The sequence below is a fragment of the Schistocerca gregaria genome, chromosome 3 (assembly GCF_023897955.1).
Source record: "Schistocerca gregaria isolate iqSchGreg1 chromosome 3, iqSchGreg1.2, whole genome shotgun sequence".
In the NCBI taxonomy this organism is placed as follows: domain Eukaryota; kingdom Metazoa; phylum Arthropoda; class Insecta; order Orthoptera; family Acrididae; genus Schistocerca; species Schistocerca gregaria.
Window position 1 is genome coordinate 149602948 of NC_064922.1, and position 24727 is coordinate 149627674.

The 24727-nt window shown below is 39.1% G+C and overlaps 1 protein-coding gene across 8 annotated transcripts in view; it reads left to right on the forward strand.

Annotated features, from left to right (window-relative positions):
• Positions 1–24727, forward strand: part of LOC126353924 (zinc finger CCCH domain-containing protein 18-like) — a 112308-nt gene that overhangs the window by 36274 nt on the left and 51307 nt on the right. For 2 of the 8 annotated variants that reach the window (XM_050003168.1, XM_050003167.1), the window contains exons 3-8: positions 337–463; positions 9643–9729; positions 9831–9985; positions 13333–13701; positions 14071–14232; positions 21682–22034. In XM_050003168.1, the coding sequence (XP_049859125.1) occupies positions 337–463; positions 9643–9729; positions 9831–9985; positions 13333–13701; positions 14071–14232; positions 21682–22034 (1253 nt within the window). The remainder of the gene's footprint in view (positions 1–336; positions 464–9642; positions 9730–9830; positions 9986–13332; positions 13702–14070; positions 14233–21681; positions 22035–24727) is intronic. The other 6 variants (XM_050003172.1, XM_050003171.1, XM_050003170.1 and 3 more) reach the window with 3 other exon arrangements.

Sequence of the window (24727 nt, forward strand, 5' to 3'; positions counted from 1 at the left end):
AGAGAGATGATTAATCAGGTACCTTTCTCAGAATAATTGTGTGCATCTTTGTTGTGTTACTTTAATGGTGTTTTTATGTGATGTCCATATTAAAAATTATGGTGATATGTGCTTGAATGTAAATGTGAAATGCATGAATCGAGAGGATGTGACGGGGAGGGGGATTTTAACAATAACTTTACATTATCAAAGTATCTTTGTTAAATCTTGTAATTAGATTTACCGGAAGTCACACGATATTATCTAGAAGCATCATTGCTAACATCATCAAAGTATTAACCAGTTTTTACAATGTATGTTAATTTACATATATTTTTCTATTATTTCCACTTCAAGATTTCTGCATCCCGGTGTGACTGACAAAGGAAATTACACAATGTTTGATATGGTGAGGCCTCTTGTGCCGATGAATGGTCCACCAGTATACCCAGTGATGGACTACAGGCCATATGAGAGAGTACCTGTAAGTAATATTTTTCTTCCTGAAATTATTGGGATGTCTGCTATTTGTGTACACATTTAACTGTAGAAATATCTCTCTGTACATAAAGAATATGATACATGTGTTTTGTTTTCATCTGGTAGTGGTGCCGTAATCTGTCTTTCATTGTGCAAAATGCCCAGAAAGTTATTTAACTCTTGTAGTACAAGTTACTAGAAAAATATATCTAAAAACAAATATGATGTGACTTACCAAACAAAAGCGCTGGCACGTTGATAGACACACAATCAAACACAAACATACGCACAAAATTCAAGCTTTCGCAACTAACGGTTGCTTCTTCAGGAAAGAGGGAAGGAGAGGGAAAGACGAAAGGATGTGGGTTTTAAGGGAGAGGGTAAGGAGTCATTCCAATCCCGGGAGTGGAAAGACTTACCTCAGGGGGAAAAAAGGACAGGTATACACACTCTCGCGCGCGCGGGCGCGCGCCCACACACACACACACACACACACACACACACACACACACACACACACACACACACCCATCCGCACATACACAGACACAAGCAGACATTTGTAAAGGCAAAGAGTTTGGGCAGAGATGTCAGTTGAGGCGGAAGTACAGAGGCAAATATGTTGTTGAAAGACAGGTGAGGTATGAGCGGCGGCAACTTGAAATTAGCGGAGGTTGAGGCCTGGTGGATAACGAGAAGAGAGGATATACTGAAGGGCAAGTTCCCATCTCGGAGTTCTGACAGGTTGGTGTTAGTGGGAAGTATCCAGGTAACCCGGATGGTGTAACACTGTGCCAAGATGTGCTGGCCGTGCACCAAGGCATGTTTAGCCACAGGGTGATCCTCATTACCAACAAACGCTGACCGCCTGTGTCCATTCATGTCAATGGATGGTTTGTTGCTGGTCATTCCCACATAGAAAGCTTCAGTGTATTCAGGTCAGTTGGTAAATCGCGTGGGTGCTTTCACACGTGGCTATGCCTTTGATCGTGTACTCCTTCTGGGTAGGACTGGAGTAGGTGGTGGTGCATGGGACAGGTTTTACATCGGGGGCGGTTACTAGAAAAAAGTTATAATACACTGAGATAGATGAACATTTGAAAATTAAGTTTTCCAGATGTTGATTCTTTTTCAATATCCAGAAATATTAAGTGACAACAAAGCAAATCAGTTTAAAAAATACTACGTAGAAATCTTTCAAATTTAATATATACAGGGTCGTCAGTAGTTATTGAACAGGCCAAATATCTCACGAAAGAAGCATCAAACGAAAAAACTACAAAGAACAAAACTCGTCTAGCTTGAAGGGGGAAACCAGATAGCGCTATGGTTGGCACACTAGATGGCGCTATGGTTGGCACACTAGATGGCGCTGCCACAGGTCAAAAGTATATCAACTGTGTTTTTCTAAATAGGAACCGCCATTTTTTTATTACATATTCGTGTAGTACGTAAAGAAATATGAATGTTTAGTTGGACCACTTTTTTCGCTTTGTGATAGATGACACTGTAATAGTCACAAATGTGTAAGTACGTGGTATCATGTAACATTCCGCCAGTGCAGACGGTATTTGCTTCGTGATACATTAACCGTGTTAAAATGGACCATTTACCAATTGCGGAAAAGGTCGATATCATGTTGATGTATGGGTATTGTGTGCTATGTATGCTGCTCGGTATCCCAGACGACATCATCCAAGTGTCCAGACCACTTGCTGGATAGTTACATTATTTAAGGAAACAGGAAGTGCTCAGCCTCATGTGAAACGTCAACCATGACCTGCAACAAATGATGATGCCCAAGTAGGTGTCTTAGCTGCTGCCGCGGCTAATCCGCTCATCAGTAGCAGACAAATTGCGTGAGAATCGGGAATCTCAAAAACGTTGGTGTTGAGAATGCTACATCAACATCAGTTGCACCCGCACCATATTTCTATGCAACAGGAATTGCATGGTGACGAATTTGAATGTCGTGTACAGTTCTGCTACTGGGCACAAGAGAAATTATGGGACGATGACAGATTTTTTGCACGTGTTCTATTTAGTGACAAAGTGTCATTCACCAACAGCAGTAACATAAACCGGCATAATATGCACTATTGGGTGACTGAAAGTCCACGGTGACTGCGACAAGTGGAACATCAGCGACCTTGGTGGGTTAATGTATGGTGCGGCATTATGGGAGGAAAGATAATTGGTCCCATTTTATCGATGGCAATGTAAATGGTGCAATGTTTGCTGATTTCCTATGTAATGTTCTACCGATGTTACAAGATGTTTCTCTACATGACAGAATGGCAATGTATTTCCAACATGATGGATGTCGGGCACATAGCTCGCGTGCAGTTGAAGCAGTATTGAATAGCATATTTCATGACAGGTGGATTGGTCATTGAAGCACCATACCATGGCCCTCATGTTCACCAGATCTGACGTCCCCGGATTTCTTTCTGTGGGGAAAGTTTAAGGATATTTGCTATCGTGATCCACCTACAACGCCTGACAACATGCGTCAGCACATTGTCAATGGATGTGCGAACATTACGGAAGGCGAAATACTCGCTGTTGAGAGGAATGTCGTTACACATATTGCCAAATGCATTGAGGTTGACGGACATCATTTTGAACATTTATTGCATTAATGCGGTATTTACAGGTAATCATGCTGTAACAGCATGCTTTCTCTGATATAAGTTCACAAAAGTACGTGTATCACATTGGAACAACTGAAATAAAATGTTGAAACATACCTACATTCTGTATTTTAATTTTAAAAAAACCTACCAGTTACCAACTGTTCGTCTAAAATCGTGAGCCATATGTTTGTGACTATTACAGCGCCATCTATCACAACGTGAAAAAAGTGGTCCAACTAAAACATTCATATTTCTTTACATACTACACGAATAAGTAATAAAAAATGGGGGAGCCTATTTAAGGTTGATATCCGTTTGACCTATTGCAGCACCATCTAGCGGGCCAACCATAGCGTCCTTCAAGCTAGACAAATTTCGTTCTTTGTAGATTTCTCGTTTGACGCTTTTTTCTTGAGATATTTGGCCCGGTCATTATCAGTGGATCACCCTGTATACCAGAATAACCAGTTTCGATTAATTTTCGTACAATGATGTCCTAGATTTCTCTGACTTAATAGTTTACAGTATCCCAGCAGTTGACAAATACTGCATATTTTAACTGCTTTTGACCAAGGCAGGTTTTCTTCCCCAACATTTTGAGGAATAGATTTTAGTAGAAGTCCAAAAGTATTGAAGCTGTAGTGTTGTACCTAGATTATTTGACAATTTTTGAACTGTGCTTTCCTTCGATATGAAACACAACAATATTAAGTAGTTAATTAAAGTTTGCAAAAATAAAAATTCATTTTTCAAAATCTTGAAACATCCAGTCAGAAAAACATACCAATGTTGCATGCATCAAATAATAGAAGGTCTCTTAACCTCTCAAGTGTGAGATAATTTAAGTGCTTTTTGGACAAATTAAGGTAGTCATCACTAAGTAGCTTTTGAAGATAGTTGACACCAATGTCTGCTGTGTATAAAAGGTTCTTTTGATCAATTCGAGTCACTATCAAAAAACTTGCTGCTAGAGCTGGTTTACAAAGGCCATTTGAAAATCAAATAACAACACCCAAGCAGCATACAGTTTTGCACAAGAAACTGTTCCTGGCATCCAATTTGAAATTTGTACTAAAAAAAATACTTAAAAAATCAAATAAATTATTGCTGTGATTCAGTAATTTAAAAGCTTTCCAAGGGAGTCATTCTACGTTCTCCCATTCAAGTGTCTGAAACTCAGTCTGCAATTAAGTCGTAATCTTTGAGTGATAAATCAAGTATGCATACTGTTTCTAAACAACATTCTTGCTCTGAAGTCTTGAGTTTCATTGAACCTGGGATGGTTACAGTGGCCTTAACTAGTTGTGACTATTTTCCACAATTTATGTTTGGTTGGCTTCATTCTTTAAAAGAGATTCCACATGTTCTTTGCCCAAAGTGGCCTGCTGCATCATTTTTTAATCTGGAAATCTTAGGTATGTCAGCTGATTGTATCCTAAGAATGTAGAACTCAGGATGACAACTTGAAGTGTTATACATTAACTTGGATAATACATCACCATTACCATTTGCTTAAAAAGAGATAATGCAACAAAAACCTCCCAAAAGTGGAACTTCAAGTAACATACAGTATAACCGCGCTGTTACGTCACTGTTTTTATCTGTTGTTGTTGTTGCGGTCCTCAGTCCTGAGACTGGTTTGATGCAGCTCTCCATGCTACTCTATCCTATGCAAGCTTCATCATCTCCCGGTACCTACTGCAACGTACATCCTTCTGAATCTACTTAGTGTAGTCATCTCTTGGTCTCCCTCTACGATTTTTACCCTCCACGCTGCCCTCCAGTACTAAATTGGTGATCTCTTGATGCCTCAGAACATGTCCTACCAACCGATCCCTTCTTCTGGTCAAGTTGTGCCACAAACTTCTCCCCAATCCTATTCCATACTTCCTCATTGGTTATGTGATCTACCCATATAATCTTCAGCATTCTTCTGTAGCACCACATTTCGAAAGCTTATATTCTCATCTTGTCCAAACTATTTATCGTCCATGTTTCACTTCCATACATGGCTACACTCCATACGAATACTTTCAGAAACGACTTCCTGACACTTAAATCAATACTCGATGTTAACAAATTTCTCTTCTTCAGAAACGCTTTCCTTTCCATTGCCAGTCTACATTTTATATCCTCTCTACTTCAACCATCATCAGTTATTTTGTTCCCCAAATAGGAAACCTCCTTTACCACTTTAAGTGTCTCATTTCCTAATCTAATTCCCTCAGCATCACCCGACTTAATTCGGCTACATTCCATTATCCTCGTTTTGCTTTTGTTGATGTACATCTTATATCCTCCTTTCCATACACTATCCATTCCGTTCAAGTGCTCTTCCAAGTCCTTTGGTGTCTCTGACAGAATTACAATGCCATCGGCAAACCTCAGAGTTTTTATTTCTTCTCCGTGGATTTTAATACCTACTCCGAATTTTTCTTTTGTTTCCTTTACTGCTTGCTCAAAATACAGATTGAATAACATCGGGGACAGGCTACAACCCTGTCTCACTCCCTTCCCAACCACTGCTTCCCTTTCGTGTCCCTCGACTCGTTTAACTGCCATCTGGTTTCTGTACAAATTGTAAATAGCCTTTCGCTCCCTGTATTTTACCCCTGCAACCTTTAGCATTTGAAAGATAATGTTCCAGTCAACAATGTCCAAAGCTTTATCTAAGTCTACAAAAGCTAGAAACATAGGTTTGCCTTTCTTGATCTATCTTCTAAGATAGTTTGTAGGGTCAGAATTGCCTCACGTGTTCCAACATTTCTGCAGACTCCAAATTTATCTTCCCTGAGGTCAGCTTCTACCAGTTTTTCCATTTGTCTGTAAAGAATTCTTGTTAGTATTTTGCAGCCGTGTCTTATTAAACTGATAGTTCAGTAATTTTCACACCTGTTGAAACCTGGTTTCTTTGGGATTGGAATTAATATATTCTTCTTCAAGTCTGAGGGTATTTCGCCTGTTTCATACATCTTGCTCATCAGATGGTAGAGTTTTATCAGGACTGGCTCTCCCAAGGCCGTCAGTAGTTCCAATGGAATGTTGTCTACTCCCGGGGCCTTGTTTCGACTCAGGTCTTTCAGTGCTCTGTCAAACTCTTCATGCAGTATCATATCTCCCATTTCATCTTCATCTACATCCTCTTCCATTTCCATAATATTGTCCTCAAGTGCATCGCCCTTGTATAGACCCTCTATATACTCCTTCCACCTTTCTGCTTTCCCCTCTTTGCTTAGAACTGGGTTTCCATCTGATCTGTTGATGTTCATACAAGTTGTTCTCTTATCTCCAAAGATCTCCTTAATTTTCCTGTAGGCAGTAGCTATCTTACCCCTAGTGAGATAAGCCTCTACATCCTTACATTTGTCCTCTAGCCATCCCTGCTTAGCCATTTTGCACTTCCTGTCGATTTCATTTTTGAGACGTTTATATTCCTTTTTGTCAGCTTCATTTACTGCATTTTTATATTTTCTCCTTTCATCAATTAAATTCAATATTTCTTCTGTTACCCAAGAATTTCTACTAGCTCTCGTCTTTTTACCTACTTGATCCTCTGCTGCCTTCACTACTTCATCCCTCAAAGCTACCCATTCTTCTTCTACTGTATTTTGTTCCCCCATTCGTGTCAATTGTTCCCTTATGCTCTCCTCTCCGTTTTCATCTGTCCCATCAAATTTCTTATGCCCACAATGTTAATTTGCACCAGATTTTGTGTCAACATATTTTTCATTTTACCACGATTTAAGTATTATGTAAAAATGTTTGTGGAGAAAAAATGACGCTGGCATGATGTTGGCTGTCCAATAGTGTTTACAAATATTACATGGTTAAGTTTCTTGACACCATGGCACTCTCCTCAGCAGATCTGAACAGGTAAACATGTAAAAGTTGGAACTATTCGTGCCATATCTCCCGCCGCTGCCAAGCTCTACTGGCATGGTGGCTGATCGGGAGTAACTAGGTTCATTCGAATGAAGATATCATGACCAATCACAATCATTTCCAGACTGTCTCTTCTGCGCAAATGCAGTTTTGTGGTTGTTGTGATCATGGTGACACCTTTGTCGAACCATATTTAGTGTGTTTCTGTGTGTGGCCACTTGGTGCGCTAGTTGACAGTCATTCACTTTGCGATGCTCAAATGTTTTTAATTTGAACACAATGTGGGTTACGTATGTATTTTTTATGATGTAACACAAACAAACAATGTGAATGATAGTTTGCGTGTGTGTGTGTGTGTGTGGGGGGGGGGGGGGGTCTACATAATTGATGAGGCACAGTACCTGATAACCCCAAAAAGACAACTACAGTGTAAGAGATGCAGAATAACACATTCAAATAACGCGCAAAATACTTATGTACGTATTTGCACTTGACAGTGAGAAAAATTTCTCGAAACACGTCGAACTAAGCATGAAAAATTACGTAACCAGTGCAGTATTTCATTATTTAAATAATGAATGACAGTTGCTGGCTTTCAAAATCATCGATTATAACATGTGAAATTGAGTCAAACATTCCTACTTCCCAGACAGCTATCAGTTCCAATTATATCAGCAATTTTTATTAGATAATAAACCTTCATTAGATAATAAACAAGTCACGGACAAGTATTTTGATGCCTGATATGTACATATATTGTGGGGTTTGTGCAAGGGGTATCCTATACATAACTTTTACAGCATAAAACATTATTTCCCAAATTTTAAATTTTCCTGCGTCTACGCCATGTTTTTGAAGTCCCTTGAAAAGTGTAAAAGTGGGGTTTCTCTGTAGTTAAAGTGTTTGCTCTGTGCATCCTTTTTATTTTATTTATATGTATCCTTTCTCCCAGAAAGAAATTTATTAAAACTCTTCTGGCAGTAATGCAGATTTTCATTAAAATATTTCTAATGTAGTTGTTTTTACTTAAGGTAACTTTTGTTGTTTATATAGTGCAGTATTAATTAATATCTTATTAAATTCGTAGTAAGGCTAATACCTCAACTAGTTTCTGAATTGAAGTACTGATTTCATTGTTTGTTACTAAATTCTAGATATTTTATGTAATTTAACGTTTTACATTGATTTTCAAGAACTCGTTCTTTCTCCATCTTGAAATTAATGAGCATACCTATGAAAGACAGGTTTTTTAAGGAAAAAACTGAAAGTGTTTTGAGATTTTCTGGTGTTTTTTTTTACTGTGTTATTAAGAGATTTTAGTAAAATCTGACAAATGTTACAGCATCATAATGTTCAATAACAAATTAAAGCTTAATCCAAGATCTTTGTAATAAATCAGATTAAATTTTATAGTCTCAATAGTTTTGAAGTTATGGATATTTATGTTTTGTGACATTCTCAGAATAAGCAGCAATTTTCATTCCTTGAAAACTGAAAAGTACAGGATCTGTACTTGAGTGTTTTTTTTTTCCTTCTTCTGTGGGTACGTAAATAAACTAAAAATAATGTATACAACCTTCTGATATTGACACCTATATTTTATTTGATATGGACGGACCTGCCAGTTTATGAAAGTGAGATCTGATTGTCCGTACTGTCACTGAATTAGTTTTTCAGTGAATTAGTTCATCTACTTATGCTTCACCGTTAAGGACTGTCATTTATAAGATACTTTTAAAGGAATGTCATATGGTTTTAGTCACAAAGTCTGTATAAATCAATGACTCACAGTCAGTGAGTCCCAAAATTTTTGATTGTTAACAGAATATTAAAAAGAGTGACAGCCGTCCTTACATATGGCTTTACTGTATGTTACTAACTAAACCAAACATTTGCATTTCTATAGATGGAGAAAATGTTTCTGCAATTGCATACATTGCACTGGCAATTCTTCAGTGCATCTCTGACAATAATAGAAGTTGTTCCAGATTGATGCCAAGTTAGTAACTGTAATATTTAGACAGCTCATGCTTTTGTTTATGAGCAGTAACATTTCCATTTTTTTCTATTAAAACTGGCGGTGAATACAAAACAGTATAGGGGCTTCAGAAAGGTTGCTTTACAGTTAGTGTCTCCTTATTGATACTAATGTGCATTAAGCTCAATACAAATGCCATAATATCCTTTGTAGAAAAGCAGCACAGATGTGGCTGTGCTATTAGTAGTAGTAGTAGTAGTAGTAGTAGTAGTAGTAGTATGATGCAAAAATCTGTTGCAAGTCTTTCAGTGAGATGCCATTTCGGTAGCTTTCGTGTCCTTGTGCCAGTGGCACAGTAAAATAGTCAGGTGCAAGTTTTTCGATTAGATGCCCCTTTGGTAGCTTGTGTGCATGTGTGCCAGCGGCACCTGGTGTTTCCTGGCTGTCATCCATCTGAGTACTAATAGGGACTGATGTTGCTTAACTTCAGCAATTGGGTAAGTAGTAGTTTATCCAGTGTGGCAAGGCCATTGACACAGATATGGTGACAGATAGATAAATGCAGAGCAGGAATAAAATTTAGTGTGTTCAGTGGCAGAGAAAATATGAGAATTATTTATAGTGGATTTAATAGAGGCAAAGATTAACACTAGTTGTAACTGATTTCTTATTTTTTAACTGTTCAAGATGGGTGCTCCTTACGCAGGACCTCGAAAAGATGACCCACCAGTTTTTGAGTCAGCTTGGGAAAGAGGCTTGCGGCAGGCTAAAGAGGTAAGATACTATAAAATAATCTGATATCAATCGTGGGCATCGGTGCTTGAAAATTTCCCTGGTGTAGACTTTTTAAACAGCAGCACATTCTCTCCCAACAGATGATGCGGAAGTCCACGAAGCGCAAGGAAACAGATATGGATTTTGAAGAGAAGAAGATGAATCTTAGTCTCGGCCAAGAAGAATTGGATAAGGAGAATGATTACTACACGCGTCCAGCTAGTCCAATACTGAGGGACGACGCAGATCGGTGGGGGTTTGTTGCTTTATACTTCAATTTTTTCAAATTTAGTTTGCTTGCTTTTTTTTTGTGTGTGTGTGTGTGTGTGTGTGTGTGTGTGTGTGTGTGTGTGTGTGTGTGTGTTTGTTTAAAGGATAGTAGCTTGATGTTAAAACATCTCAATGGAAATGATAGCAAGAATTACAGATTACTGCAGAAACATTTTTTGTGGCTAATAGGCTGGTAGAGAGAGGAAAACAGCACTTTAGAATTAAAGTAATTATTCATTTAAAATTTAGTGAAACTTATGTTTTGACACTTCAGCCTCCTAATTCTTAGTTGGTAAGCTACATGCAAACACCGTAATTAAATCACTTTACGTAAAAACAGTATTTTGGCACACAAGCACCTAGAGTCTGCTTCTAATACTGTACTCATGTGAAAATTAGCATTTAAGGTGTAGCAGCAATATTATGCACATCTATTACTTTGTAATCCAATTTCAACTTTCGCTATAGGAAACTTAAACCATATGTTACCTACATGTAACTTCTCTCATTATCCTTGTCATATTATGTAGACAGTCTACTTCCTCCTAACTGTATCCCTTTCCGTGAACCTCTGTGTCTATAGAGTAGAATGGAGCTCCTTCCTTGTTGGCCATACCATGTTATGGACTTGTCAAAAAAGTTTGAACTGTATGCCTGGGAAAGAAGGAAGTCTCACGTGATATGAGAAGAGAGTAGTTAAAGGACTTCCTGCATAATACAGTACAGAAAATAGCATATGTACCTCCGTGTGATTGCGAAGGGAAAATTTGAGACATGATGCTTCCCACACATGCACACACGTTCCCCTACTGCCCTCTCCCCCATCCCCCTCTACACACAAACAAAAACACCTCCCCCCCCCCCCCCCCCCCCCCCCACACACACACACACACACTTTAAAGTCAAATTTTGTGCAACTAATTGATTGGGTGGCCTTATATTAGTCTAGTGGGGTACCAATTATGTTTATTGACAATGACAGCAGAATATTGGCATAATTTCTATCAGTTATTGCATAAAATCACTTACCACATCGGTCTCACGGTAGCACCCTTATTCAAGCACTACTACAAATATTGACCACCAACAGATATCCATCAATTAAATGTAGTATGAGACTCATTTTGAAGTTGTGCCGCATAAAATACCTCGTGATCAGTCTTTTCTTGGAATGACTGCACATACATATCTCATCAGTGAAACTGAAAATGTTTTCATAAATTCCAAACAAAAGATATCTAATGAATCTTAAGGGAACCTAGTATAAACTAGGGGAAACTATAGGACACAAAAAGGTAGTCATAATTTTAGCACAGCAATGACAGCCAACCATTGTTGTATATATTGACACGTATGTTGATTATTGTGTAAGAAAAATCGCTTCAGACTTCCACATGAAGTTTTTATTCCTTTCACAGTTACAACCTCTAACAAAAACAACAGAGTAACTAGCACCTTCTCCTTGAACGTGTGAAGGACATAGATGTAGGCACAACTAACGTTGAGAAGCAACTGAAAGAGTTGAAAACAAATAAGTTGCCAGTTCCAGATTGAATTCCAGTTCAGTTTTACAAAGAGCACTCTTCATCATTGGCCCCTTACTTAGCTCACATTTACTCCTGCCCTGCAGAAATTACCAAGTGACTGGGCAAAGCACAGGTGATTCCTGTAAAAAAAGATAAAAGAATGGACCCCCAAAATTAAACACCAATATCCTTAACATCAGTTTGCTGAAGAACTCTTGAGCTTGTTGTAAGTTTGAATATAATACATTTCCTTGACAAGGAAAAGCTCCTGTCCAGAAAGTGGCAAGGTCGTAGAAAACATCACTTGTCTGAAACTGGGCATGTACTTTTCTCACACAATATCTATGAACTGTGGACGAAAGGTAACAGGCAGATTGCATATTACTACATTTCCAGAAAGTATTGGTCACAGTGCCTCACTGGACTGTTGACAAAGGTCTGAGCATACGGAATAGGTCCCCAGATATGTAAGTGACTCAAATATTTCATAAGTAATAGAAACCAGAACATTGTTCTTGTTGGCAAGTGTTCATAAGAGAGAAGGGTGTTGTCAGGACTGCCCCAGGGAAGCTTGATAGTGTGATAGGACAACTCCTGTTCTCTGTATACGTAAATGATATGACAAATAGGGAAAGTGGCAATCTGTGACTGTTGCTGATGGTGCTGTAATGTATGGGAAAGTGTCGTTATTGATTCACTCTAGGAGGGTACAGAATGCCTTAGAATTTCTATTTGGTGTGATGAATGTCAGTTTGTTCTTAATGTAGAAAATGTAAGCTAATGTGGCTGAGTTGGAGAAACAATTTTGTAATGTCGAAATACAGTATTGCTAGTAATAATAATAATAATAATAATAATAATAATAATAATAATAATAATGTCGTATGGGGAGGGCCTCCCATCGGGTAGACCGCTCGCCTGGTGCAAGTCTTTTGATTTGACGCAACTTCGGCGACTTGCGCATTGATAGTATTAGTAGTGTGCTGCTTGACACAATCACCTAGATTAAATATCTAGGTGTTAACATTGCAGAGCAGTGTAAAATTAAATGACCCTGTTGGGATTGTGGTAGAGAATGTGAATGGTAGGTTTCAGCATATTGGATGAATTTTAGGAAAGTGTAGTTCATCTATGAAGGAGACCCTTATAGAACATTAGTACGACCCATGAGGTTGCATTGAAGAAAGACATCGATTAAATTCAGAGGTGTGCTGCTGCATTTGTTACTATTAGTATTTATCGGCACACAATTACAGTGGAAATGCTTCATGAACTCGAGGAACCCTGGAGGAAAGATGACAATATTTTTGTGGAACATTGAGAAAATTTGGAGAACCAGCATTTGTGGCTGATTGCCACTAACACACATTTTTCATAAGAACAGTGAGTACAGGTTAAGAGAAATTAGAACTCTTACGGAGGCATGTTGACAGTTGTGTTCCCCCCTCACTTCATTTAAGAGTATAACTGGAAAGGGAATGACTAGTAGTGGTACAGGGTACCCTACACAATTTCTCATGTGTTTGAGTGTTGCCTGTTAGTTTGCTGCCTGTTTTGTAGGTTGCACATGTCTGTAGATTAGCTTCTGTTTCTATGTGCCCTTTTATGCGAATTGCTTTCCTTTAAATGCCCAATGATAATTGATGTTAGAAATGCAATAATTTACAGTTTTCTGTGACACCATCTGATTGTCCAATTTATATAACAACACTCAGACTGTTTGTTAAAGCTTCTTTGTTTTCTCTTTGAAATAATTATGAGGTAAGGACATTCAGTCCTGATTGTACTGCCTCTCTTCTTCTGACAGAGGTTATATGTATGACAGCATGAGACCGGATGCAGAGACAAAGTACCGCCCACACGTCCGAGAGAGCAGCATATTGGCAGACCGATTCGAAGATGTGCCAGAGTCTCCATACTACCACAGCTCCCGAGGAGGCAGCGACTATTGGCGGCGTGTTCACTACGAACCTGGAGAGTCACGTGCTCTTCGTGTGGAAGCTGAGTACAGCAGAAGTGAACGCTCAAGCAAGTACCACCAGCGTTCCAGTGGGCCTTCCTCAGACTACTATGACAAATATGATAAGAAAAGTAGTTCTAGTAGCAGTCGTCAGAAACCACCACCTTCACGAGAAGTCATTGTGGAGCGTGCAGAGAAACCTTGGCGGGATGACAGGTGATCTGTAGTTGCTTTCATAGTTATTTCATTTTATTTTATCTTCATCTTGTGCGTAGATTTGATCAGAAAGAAACATTTAGTGATTTTATTGTCTGTGCTTTTGATTTATTCATTATTTGTAACTTTTTGGTAAACAGGGGTAACACACAATTGAGTAATATTCTACTGTTACTTTATATGTCTCGGAAGATATTTGTATAGTAGTTAAATGTGTGAAAAAAGAAATATTTACATTTTGTCACATAACTCAAGAAACATTCATTTACCTTTTTGACTCTTAATGCATTAAATTGATTGCTTTAAAAGGTTAGTAGAACCATTGATTCTATTCATTACCTGCTAATGAGCAAACCTCTGTGATTCCAGGTATGCAGAAATATCTGTTCCAAGCCACAGAGGCCGGGGAGATGAGTGGGCTGATCCATGGATGCGTTCCAAGTCACCATCCAGTAGAAAAACAGGGTCATCGAACAAATGGCCCACTCGGCGTCCTTCTTATTCATCAGCATCCTCATACTCTTCGTCTAGGTATGTGCCAGTTGTTTTGAAAATGATTCTTAGTGTGCTGTTTTTTACTGCATTAGAGACCATGAAAATAAAATGACTTTATATAATAATATCTCTAAGTTACGGGATATGGTTGTCCGTACAGATGAGGTATCTTTATAAAAGGTACCTGGCAGCATTTTTACATGTTGTACAGTGAAGAGATAAGGGGTATACTGAGAAACTGGTGATTGGTCTTGAGTAGCACTTGCCATGTGGGGTGTTCCTGCATCTGGGGCATGTTGAGTTTCAGTATAAGAGTGTATTGACCTCATATGGTAATAGAGGATGTGCGTTACTCCATCTGCCATTTTGTGGAGTAACACCTTTCATTAGTGGACAAGGACCTTCTGGCACTCAGCCAAGGTTCAAAGTGGCAAAGTTAAGGTTGTGTTCCTTGAGTCTAGAGCAGGCTTATCCAAGAATTGCGCCTGGCAGATACGGTCGGACTCTGTGGGCACAAGTCAGTGTAGTTCAGCATCCTGTAAGTGACTGTGTATTGCTAGTGTCGGAATAGGAGGGAGCTAGCAAGAGAGACTGCACAGCATTCCTCTGCGTTGGATTGTCCCGCAGTCAGATCCATCGTAACCAAAATAACAGACGAAGCGCAGCTCTGTAAAAGTGGTCGATGAGTGGTATAACGAGCAAACTATTTACTTTTTAGGTAACAATTAGTGTTTGTGTGGTAGAATTACTAGCCAGAGCTCTAGAAAACAATATCCAAAACAAGAATCAGAGAACAACTTAGTAGTTTTTTGACCCACAGATTGATTCTACCAGCATTCCCCATGCACACTTGTCGTATGTACTGTAGGCGTCTTGTGAAAGCTATTTCTTAAATGAACTAGTGTCATAAATATTCTATTTTAGAAATAAAACAGAAAGAAACTTCCACATGGGAAAAATATATTAAAAATAAAGATTCCAAGACTTACCAAGCGGGAAAGCGCCGGCAGACAGGCACATGAACAAAACACACAAACACACACACAGAATTACAAGCTTTCGCAACTGGCAGTTGCTTCGTCAGGAAGGAAGGACGAAGCAACTGCCAGTTGCGAAAGCTTGTAATTCTGTGTGTGTGTTTGTGTGTTTTGTTCATGTGCCTGTCTGCCGGCGCTTTCCCGCTTGGTAAGTCTTGGAATCTCTATTTTAGAAATAATTTTACGCAAGGAATATAGAGTCTCATTCTTACCGTTAAGTCATCCATCTTTCTTTTAGTGTACAACTCTGAGGTAGGTTTGCAGCAGAGCACCATTCCTCTCTTCTGTCTGCCTTCCTCTTCATGTCCACATATGTGTTACATCCAACATCATTCATGATCTGTTGCATGTATGATATCCTTGATCTCCCCTGCCGATTCCTTCCCTCAGTAGCTCATTCTGTTATTGTTCCAATGATGTTATTGTGTCGTATGATGTGCCCCACAAGTTTGTCTCTTCTTGTTTGGATGTGCCTCCACAGAGATCTGGTTCCCTGTACTCTTCTAAGCACCTCTTCATTTGTTACTTTGTCTCTCCAGCTGATCTTCATCCTTCTGTAGCACACATCTCCAGAGGCTCTAGCCGTCTTCTCTCTTCTCTTCCTATTGTCCAAGTTTCAAATCCGTATAGGGCCACACTCCAAACAAAACCTTTCATGATACATTTCCTTATTTTCAGACTGATGTTGTTGTTGGTGAGTAAGTTCCTTCTCAGATTAAATTCAATTTTGGCCTTTTGTATTCTGCTCACAATTTCTTTCTGGCTTCTACCATCCCTTGTGATTTTGCTTCCCAGGTAAGTAAATTCCTCTATCACTTCCAGCTTCTTTCTCTCTTCCAATTCTCTTTTTCAGAGGTTCAGATTCTACTCCTGTACTGCATACCACCACTTTAGTCTTTTTCTTGTTTATTCTCATTCCATACTGATTGCATAGAATTTTTTCCATTGTTCTGAGGACTTCCTCTAGATCTTCTTTTGTCTCCGAGACTATAGCAATATCATCTGCATAACGTAGCATGCCTATATTCTGCCCATTAAATTTGATCCCCACCAGTAGTTTCTCAAACTGGGTCTATAGCTTCTTGGATGAAAGAATTGAATATAAGAGGAGAGAGAGCACATCCTTGTCTTACCCTTTTCCCATATTTGCTTCTTATTCCTGCTGACCATTCCTAATCACTGCCACCTCATTCTTATAGAAACTGAGTATCGCACAGATGTCTTTGTACTTTATTCCACTTTTCCACAGCACTCTGAACATCTATTGCCAGATGACATTATCATATACATTTTCCATATCTACAAAGGCAATATAAGTTTGTTTATTTTCTGTAATTGCTTTTCGATAACTAGTCTCAGTGTAAGAATTGCTTCTCTTGTTCCCAATCCCCTTCTGAAACCAAACTGATCTTCACTCAGCATATCCTCCACCTTGTCTTCAATTCTCTTCCGAACTATTTTTATGAGAGTTTTTGATGCATGTGGTATTAGGCTTAGAGTTCGGTACTGTTCACATTTTGTAGCTGCTGCCTTCTTTGGTATAGGAACAATGATACATTTCTGGAAGTTTGTCGGTATCTCTTCTGTGCTATAGATGGACCTAATAAGTTTAAGCAGCATCATTTTCTCGCTGTCATCAGCATTCTTTATTAGTTCTGCAGGGATGTCATCAATGCCCATTGCTTTGTTGTCCCATAGTTCTTTTAGAGCTTACTGTTAATAGTTACAAGTAAATATTTTTTGTTGTACTTCATGTTACAGCTTTTTGTGTCCCTTTTCAGAATTTAGACATCCGATCCTTAGTTTGCTGTTTAGTACAGAATAATTCTAATTGACTAAGTTTGAAAACATATTAAAAATAGAATTAAGATTATAGAAACCTCTAATCCGTACAGTCAACATCGTAAAGGAAGACAATTAACATTTACATGTTTTTCCTTTTCTAATGAATGATTTTGTATAGGTCTGGTACAATATTCCGGGAGGCTGCTAACATCAAAGAATTAATCAAATTTTTATCACTAAGTAGTGAACAGTTCTTAGTTTTAGAAAGTTTTAAAAGGGAGACAAAACATTCACAAATATATGTGGAACCAAACATTGAGAGAACTTTGGGTGCATGCTTGTGCAAACAAGGATACTTCTTTCATGGAAAATGGCTGCAAAAGTCATCCAAATTTTACAAATAAGAAAGCAGTCCTTCAGATGGACATCCCACTGCAGGTCAATCAGCTCTTGTTGAAACACTTGTGAGACGTCCTCTGTGCGAAGGGAAAACAGGCAAACAAATATATCTAAGGGCGGTTGAAGCTCACTTATCTCCAAAAATCTGTTTTCAAACTCTTCTCATAATTTGAAAATGATTCGAACGTTATCTGAAAAATCCACATCTTCTTTAATGCTGTCTAATGCAGGAAAGTGTCCACAGTTCTCCTTGCACAGCTGTTTCTCCCGCAAAATTAAGTTGTTTTTTTTTAAAAAATGCTTGAATTGTCTGCACTACATAAACAACAGTGATTTTCGCCTTTGAGTGAAATGTTCAAAGTATTAGTTGACCAGTTAGGTAACTCAAAAAAGCCAAATTCGCCACCCACTTAGGATCACAAAAAATTCTCTTGGACGTCCTTTCACTTTTAAAATGGTATTGATTTTGTCTCTCAAAGAGAAAAACTGAAGAAGCACCTTCCCTCTGCTCAGCCATTGTACTTCGGTGTGGTAGGGGATGTCCAGGTATTCCACTTTGATATCAGACAGAAATTTTTTAAATTGGCAATGTGCGAGGCCATGCGAGTGAAGATAATTAACCATTCGAACAACTGTGTCCATAACATCTTTTATGTTGACAGTGTTCACACAAAGTACTTCCTGGCGTATCAGACAATGGACTGCAATGAATAAGGAACAGCCGACTTCAGCCATTTTTGACCTCACATAACCAAAGATTCCAGTTTAAATTCCTCTTAGCGCAGGGGCTTCATCTGTTGTTAAGCTGGTTAGGCGTTCCCATTTTAAACCCATTGTCTGGAACTCGTTTTCCGAGGGTAGAAAAGTATCGAACCTGTGGTTGTGTCTTTTAATGGTATAAGGTCAAAAAATTCTTTGGTGACATGCAAATTGCCGTGGACACCCCAAATGAATAAGATGAACTGAGATATCGCAACCATAGATTCATCAAGAGAAATAGAAAATGAAGCGAAGTTTGCTGCTCTTTTCATTAATTGCTGCTCCATATCTGAGACCATATCTTCCCGACTCTGTGAGCAACAGTTTGAGACAATAGAGCTATTTGTATCCAAATTTTCCGTGAGGTGTTCTGGACAAATACAAGCCGCTGCATTGCCCAGACAGTCCTTGATGAGATTCCCAGCTGTAAAGGGTTTTCCTGATTTCGAAATTCTCAGCGAGCATTTGTAACTTGTGCGCAAACTTTACCCACCAGTTTCCTGCTCCTACCATGGTATAAAAAACTAACAAAAAATATTGGTTTTAGTTGCTCTTTTCCCCAGTTTCTCTGAAAAGCAGTCATAGACGCTAGCAAGGACAGCAAAATGTGGTTGCAAAATAAATAATAAATTTTTATCTATTGGAATATTTGTGTTTTAATTAATTGTAAACATAGATCAAACTACATCTATTTTCCCATCCATCAAAACACACAAAAACAAAGAATAACTCTTAATGACACTTTGCTGTCCGGTAGAGAATTTGTGATGGCTTTTCAGAAAGTGGCAAAAAATAATGCACCTGAAACTTTTTCTTATGCCTGTGAAATGCGGTTTAATGCAACCCAAATACAAAAATTAATTGAAAAGAAATGTTCCTTGTTGCTGATAATCTGATATTCAGTAACTGTCATATCAGATTATAAAATTTAGTTTTATTTTTTCATCTTTGTAAGTAATAAAGAGTCATATGATAGGAAACAATCACTTCACTGTAATGCTGCTTGAAATTTTCTTTCAGATCTTCAAGCTTTGGTGTTCCTCTTGCGACAAATTTTCAAACTGTTCTTTGTGACAAGTAATAAAGTGCTGGTCAGTCAATTAATTTTTTAAATCCACGAGGCTCCAATGACATACTAAACTTTTGGCATGATTTTTGATAGCAGTTCAAAAGAAATTAATTTCCCACTCAGGTTTAAATAGCACGGACACACTACATTATATATATATAAAACAGAAAGAAACTTCCACATGGGAAAAATATATTAAAAACAAAGATTCCAAGACTTACCAAGCGGGAAAGCGCCGGCAGACAGGCACATGAACAAAACACACAAACACACACACAGAATTACGAGCTTTCGCAACTGGCAGTTGCTTCGTCAGGAAAGAGGTGCGGATGGATATGTGTGTGTGTGTGTGTGTGTGTGTGTGTGCGCGAGTGTACACCTGTCCTTTTTTTCCCCTAAGGGAAGTCTTTCCGCTCCCGGGATTGGGATGACTCCTTACCCTCTCCCTTAAAACCCACATCCTTTCATTTTTCCCTCTCCCTCCCTCTTTCCTGACGAAGCAACTGCCAGTTGCGAAAGCTCGTAATTCTGTGTGTGTGTTTTGTTCATGTGCCTGTCTGCCGGCGCTTTCCCGCTTGGTAAGTCTTGGAATCTTTGTTTTTAATATATACGGGAAAGCGCCGGCAGACAGGCACATGAACAAAACACACAAACACACACACAGTAATTGTGTGTGTGTGTTTGTGTGTTTTGTTCATGTGCCTGTCTGCCGGCGCTTTCCTGCTTGGTAAGTCTTGGAATCTTTGTTTTTAATATATTTTTCCCATGTGGAAGTTTCTTTCTATTTTTATATATATATAATTTTTTTACACCATCCATCTTGATCCATTGTAGCTTTACGTCTGTTGACTAACAGCTTTGTGTCATATCAATGCTTTTAACTGTTGATGGCACGGCAGTCTGTCTTCCATACGAAGTGCAAGTACAGCGTCATGGCAAGGCATGGCGGGTGGATCATGTGGCGAGGCCACTGCAACAACAAACGAATTCACCCGGGGTGCTGGCCTCAAGCGATCATGGACGCTAGCACCTCTGGGGCACAATTTGAATGAGCCTGGTGTACAGCATCCGCACATACACAGACACAAGCAGACATATCTCTGTCTGCTTGTGTGTGCGTGCGTGCGCGCGCGCGAGTGTACACCTGTCCTTTTTTCCTCCTAAGGTAAGTCTTTCCGCTCCCAGGATTGGAATGAGTCCTTACCCTCTCCCTTAAAACCCACATCCTTTCGTCTTTCCCTCTCCTTCCCTCTTTCCTGAAGAAGCAACCGTTGGTTGCGAAAGCTTGAATTTTGTGTGTATGTTTGTGTTTGTTTGTGTGTCTATCGACCTGCCAGCGCTTTTGTGTGGTGGGTCACATCAACTTTGTTTTTAGGTCGCATGCTTCGGAATTGGTGGCCAGAAGTATCTTCAAGAAGTGAATAATTTCAGTCTGCTGATACATAAAATTTCTCAAAACTTTCCTAGCTTTCTGAACTACCAGTTTTTTTTTTTCCTCGGAGAGGAGAGGGGGGGATATTTAAAAAGGATCTGTTTAGTACAGTCAACAGACGCACATAAAAGTAAAAGTGATGTACAATCTTGCCCTCACAACGGGTGGGTCCATCTCATCCTGGGATCTGAATGAATAACCTGACCATCCTTTTTAACCTTCCCAACCGCTCTCTCTCTCTCTCTCTCTCTCTCTCTCTCTCTCTCTCTCTCTCTCTCTCTCTCTCCCCCTCCTTCCCAAGAAATGATGTATTAGTTCTGAAAGCTAAGATAGTGTCATGTATGTTTAAATGTGTGTATTGATACTGAAATATTTTCCTCCTATAGGTAAGTACTGGCAACCTATTCTCTCTAGTAAATATATCTTTTCTGTCATTCTGTATGAATTACGATTTTTTTAAGGTCTGCTTCTACAGTTAAATATTATTTAGTTGCAGAGATGGACCTGACATGCATTTTTCAAATGTGCGGAAATTCCTTTTCCTTTACTTTTATTTACCAGTTCAGTAACTGATAGAAGAAGACTAAAGCGAGAGTGCGAGTAGAATTAATTGAATGTTAAATGAAGACATAAGCTTTGTATTAAAGGTACCAGCGTAGAAGTGATATTGGGAAGATGGCTTTGCAGTCGTCTGCAGTTGAATGACACTGGCATTTATTTTGTTTTTTAATATTTTTTAACTGAATTTATAAAGCTTGTTTATTAACATTGTTCATGAAAACTTTGGTTAAAGTATGCTTGTCTGTCTGTTCTCATCTGTCTGTTCTCTTTCTAAGTTAAGGCCAAATACCAGTGGTCTCATGGGGTGACTGAGTGTGCAGTTTTCAATTTCCTTTATAGCGTTAAGAAATTCAGAATTTGCTTTGCTAAATGTGTCACTGTAAGTAATTGTACAAAATTTCCATTGTACAGTTCAGTAATGAACTCTGCACTTTGGTTTGCAGTTCGAGTCGAAGTTCCAGTCATTCCAGCTACAGTTCTTACAGTCGCGATTCACGGTCCGGGTCCCGTTCGAAGTCAAAGTCCGTGTCGCGGTCCAGGTCCCGATCCAGATCTCGCACACCTCATTCCCGATCTAGCTCGAGGACACCCCTGTCCCGTGCACGGAGGAAAGCCAATCGACCTCTCGTTCCTACTGCACGCACCACAACTGCGGCCGCTGCAGCTGCAGCCGCTGCTGCTGCTGCTACTGCTGCTGCATCTGCCAACAATGATGCACCTCGTTCACCCCCTACCTCTCCTCGCAAGCCCTCCTCTAAGACATCAGCAGCAGAACCACGATCATTTGTCAAGACTGGTAAGTTTTGGCAGAGTATGATTTGCATTTGTTATGGTGATCCTTTTTTTCAAATTTCTCAATTGTATGTATAGCCCTTTGCGGAGGAAAATGCATGATAACATAACACTGTTAACTTCTTCCAAGTTAATGACTGGTTACTTCTGAAGTAAAATGTTTATTCAGTATGCAAGTTGATGTAGCAGTTGCAGTTTAGAAGTTCCTCAACGAATCTCCCAATACTGTCAATAATAAAAACAAACACATAAGCAGTCACTTTCTCTTTTCCAATATTGTCATTACTTGGGCAAAATGTTAATAAACACACTCAACTAAATAACACTTCTTATGAACTGACAATTTGTAAACATGGAATGGATGAAAACATGACCTGGGTGCAGATGTGTGCTTTGTAAGTCACTTTGATTTTAAACTAGAGGCAAGAATGAGAAATTTGAGTGTGATTTAAAATTTTAATTTAAAATAAAATGTAATGTGGAATTAAGTTGACCTTTTGAACTATTGAGATTGTGCACCCACCTGACTTCAAGAAGATTGGTTATAACTGAAAGATGGCACTAAAGTTAGTGATTTGGTACAGTTATAATAAGTGAAATACCATTATTCGATATGGGCAAGATGGCAATATAGTTCTACGCGCATGCTATAGAAGCCTCTGATCGACTCGTAGCACATTGACTGGTGAGACAAGCCTCACCTCCTTTTCCCAGAGCAGCCAGCTTACAGCTTGTAAAAGGAATGGGCGTGTAATAGGTTAATGTGTCACAGAAGTCACACAAAAAGTTGATGGTGAGTCGCTGCAAGGACCAGGTACAGCATACGACATTGCACACTGATCAACAGTATATTCACAACAGCTGCTTATTGTTAAGGCGCACAATACATTGGCAGCAACTGTAAACATTCCAGAGCGGCAAGATGTCATCCAGCTTCCACCAATCACAGAGAGCCAAGTAAAAATGTGTGATTAGTAAGTGGATTAAAGATGCAATAGACCCACTTGTTGTTTAACAGCAGAATTTGCAAAACACAGAGGAAGCAGAGGCTTTTGATTCAAAAGAACATGCAAATGACAGACTAAAGTTAAAAGAAATTCTAGCATCTGCAAAAAGATTGATGTGTGAAACAGTCAACAATTACCACCGTCGTTCCTAAGCAGATCATCTTCCTGAGTAGGCCCGCCCAAGAAAATTTTGGTCTTCTGTAGTATCGCTAAGTGGGTCGAAGGCGCCTTGCCAGTCACTTGTTGAGGAAAGTTGAGAGTTCTAAATTTCACACTTAAGAAATCGATCACACACGAGAATCATACAAGCTTACCGTTGTTTGACATTGGACTCCAGTATGGACGATATAGTAATAGGCATCCCTAGTCGAGAGAAACAATAGAAATATTTGAAAGCAAATAAATCACCAGGCCCAGATGGAATCCCAGATTGATTTCACAAAGAGTACTTTGCAGCATTGGCCCCATATTTAGCTTGCATTTATTGTGAATCTCTTTCCTAGCACAAAGTCCCAAGTGACTGGAAAAAAGCGCAGGAGGATATAATAACGTACCCACAAAATTGCAAACCAGTATCCATAATGTTGGTTTGCTGCAGAATTCTTGAATGTATTTTCAGTTCAAATATAATAAATTTGCTTGATAGACAAGCTTCTGTTCAAGAGTGAGGTGAGCATAGGTTAGAAAGCATTGTTTGTGAAAACTAAGCTTTTCCTTTTCTCACATGATATCCTGCAAACTATGAGTGAAGAGTAACAGGTAGATTCTGTATTCTTAGAGTCCTGAAAAGCATTGTACACCATGCCCCATTGCTGACAGTTAACCAAGGTACGAGCATATGGAATAGGTTCCAGATATGTGAGTGGCAGGAAGACTCCTTAAATAACAGGACCTAGTACATTGTCATCAACAGTGAGTGTTCATCAGAGATAAGGGTATCATCAAAACAGCCCCAGGGAAGTGTGATAGGACTGCTGTTATTTTTTATATACATAAATGATCTGGAGGACATGGTGAGCAGTAATTGATGGCTGTTTGCTGATGATGCTATGGTGTACAGGAAGTTGTCATCGTTGGAGGATAGAAGATGACTTGGACAAAATTTTTAGTTGGTGTGATGAATGGCAGTTTGCTCTAAATGTAGAAAAATGTAAGAATACAGCATTAGTAGTGTACCGCTTGACAGTCAGATAGATTAAATGTCTGTGTGCAATTTCGCAGAGCATTATGGAGTTGAATGACCATGTAAGAATTGTAGTAGGGAAGGAAAAAGGTTGACTTTGGGGAGAATTTTAAGAAAATGTAGTTCATCTTCAAGGATACTACATATAGCACACTAGTACAACCCATTCTTGAGTATTGCTAATGTGTTTTGGATCCACACCAGATTGGAAGACACCAAAGCAATTCAAGAGGCAGGCTGACAGGTGTGGTAGCAGTAGGTTTGAAAAAATGCAAGTATTACAGGGATTGATATGGGAATCCCTGGAAAGAAAACAACGTTCTTTCCAAGGAACATTGTTAAGAGATTTTAGACAACTGGCATTTGAAGGTGGCCGCAGAACAGTTCTGCTGCTGCCAGTGCACACTTTGTGTTAGGACCATGGAAGCACATGTACAGTTGTTTCTTCCTCACTCTATTTTAGAGTCGAGCAGGAAACGAAACAGTAGTGGTGGTACAGGGTACGCT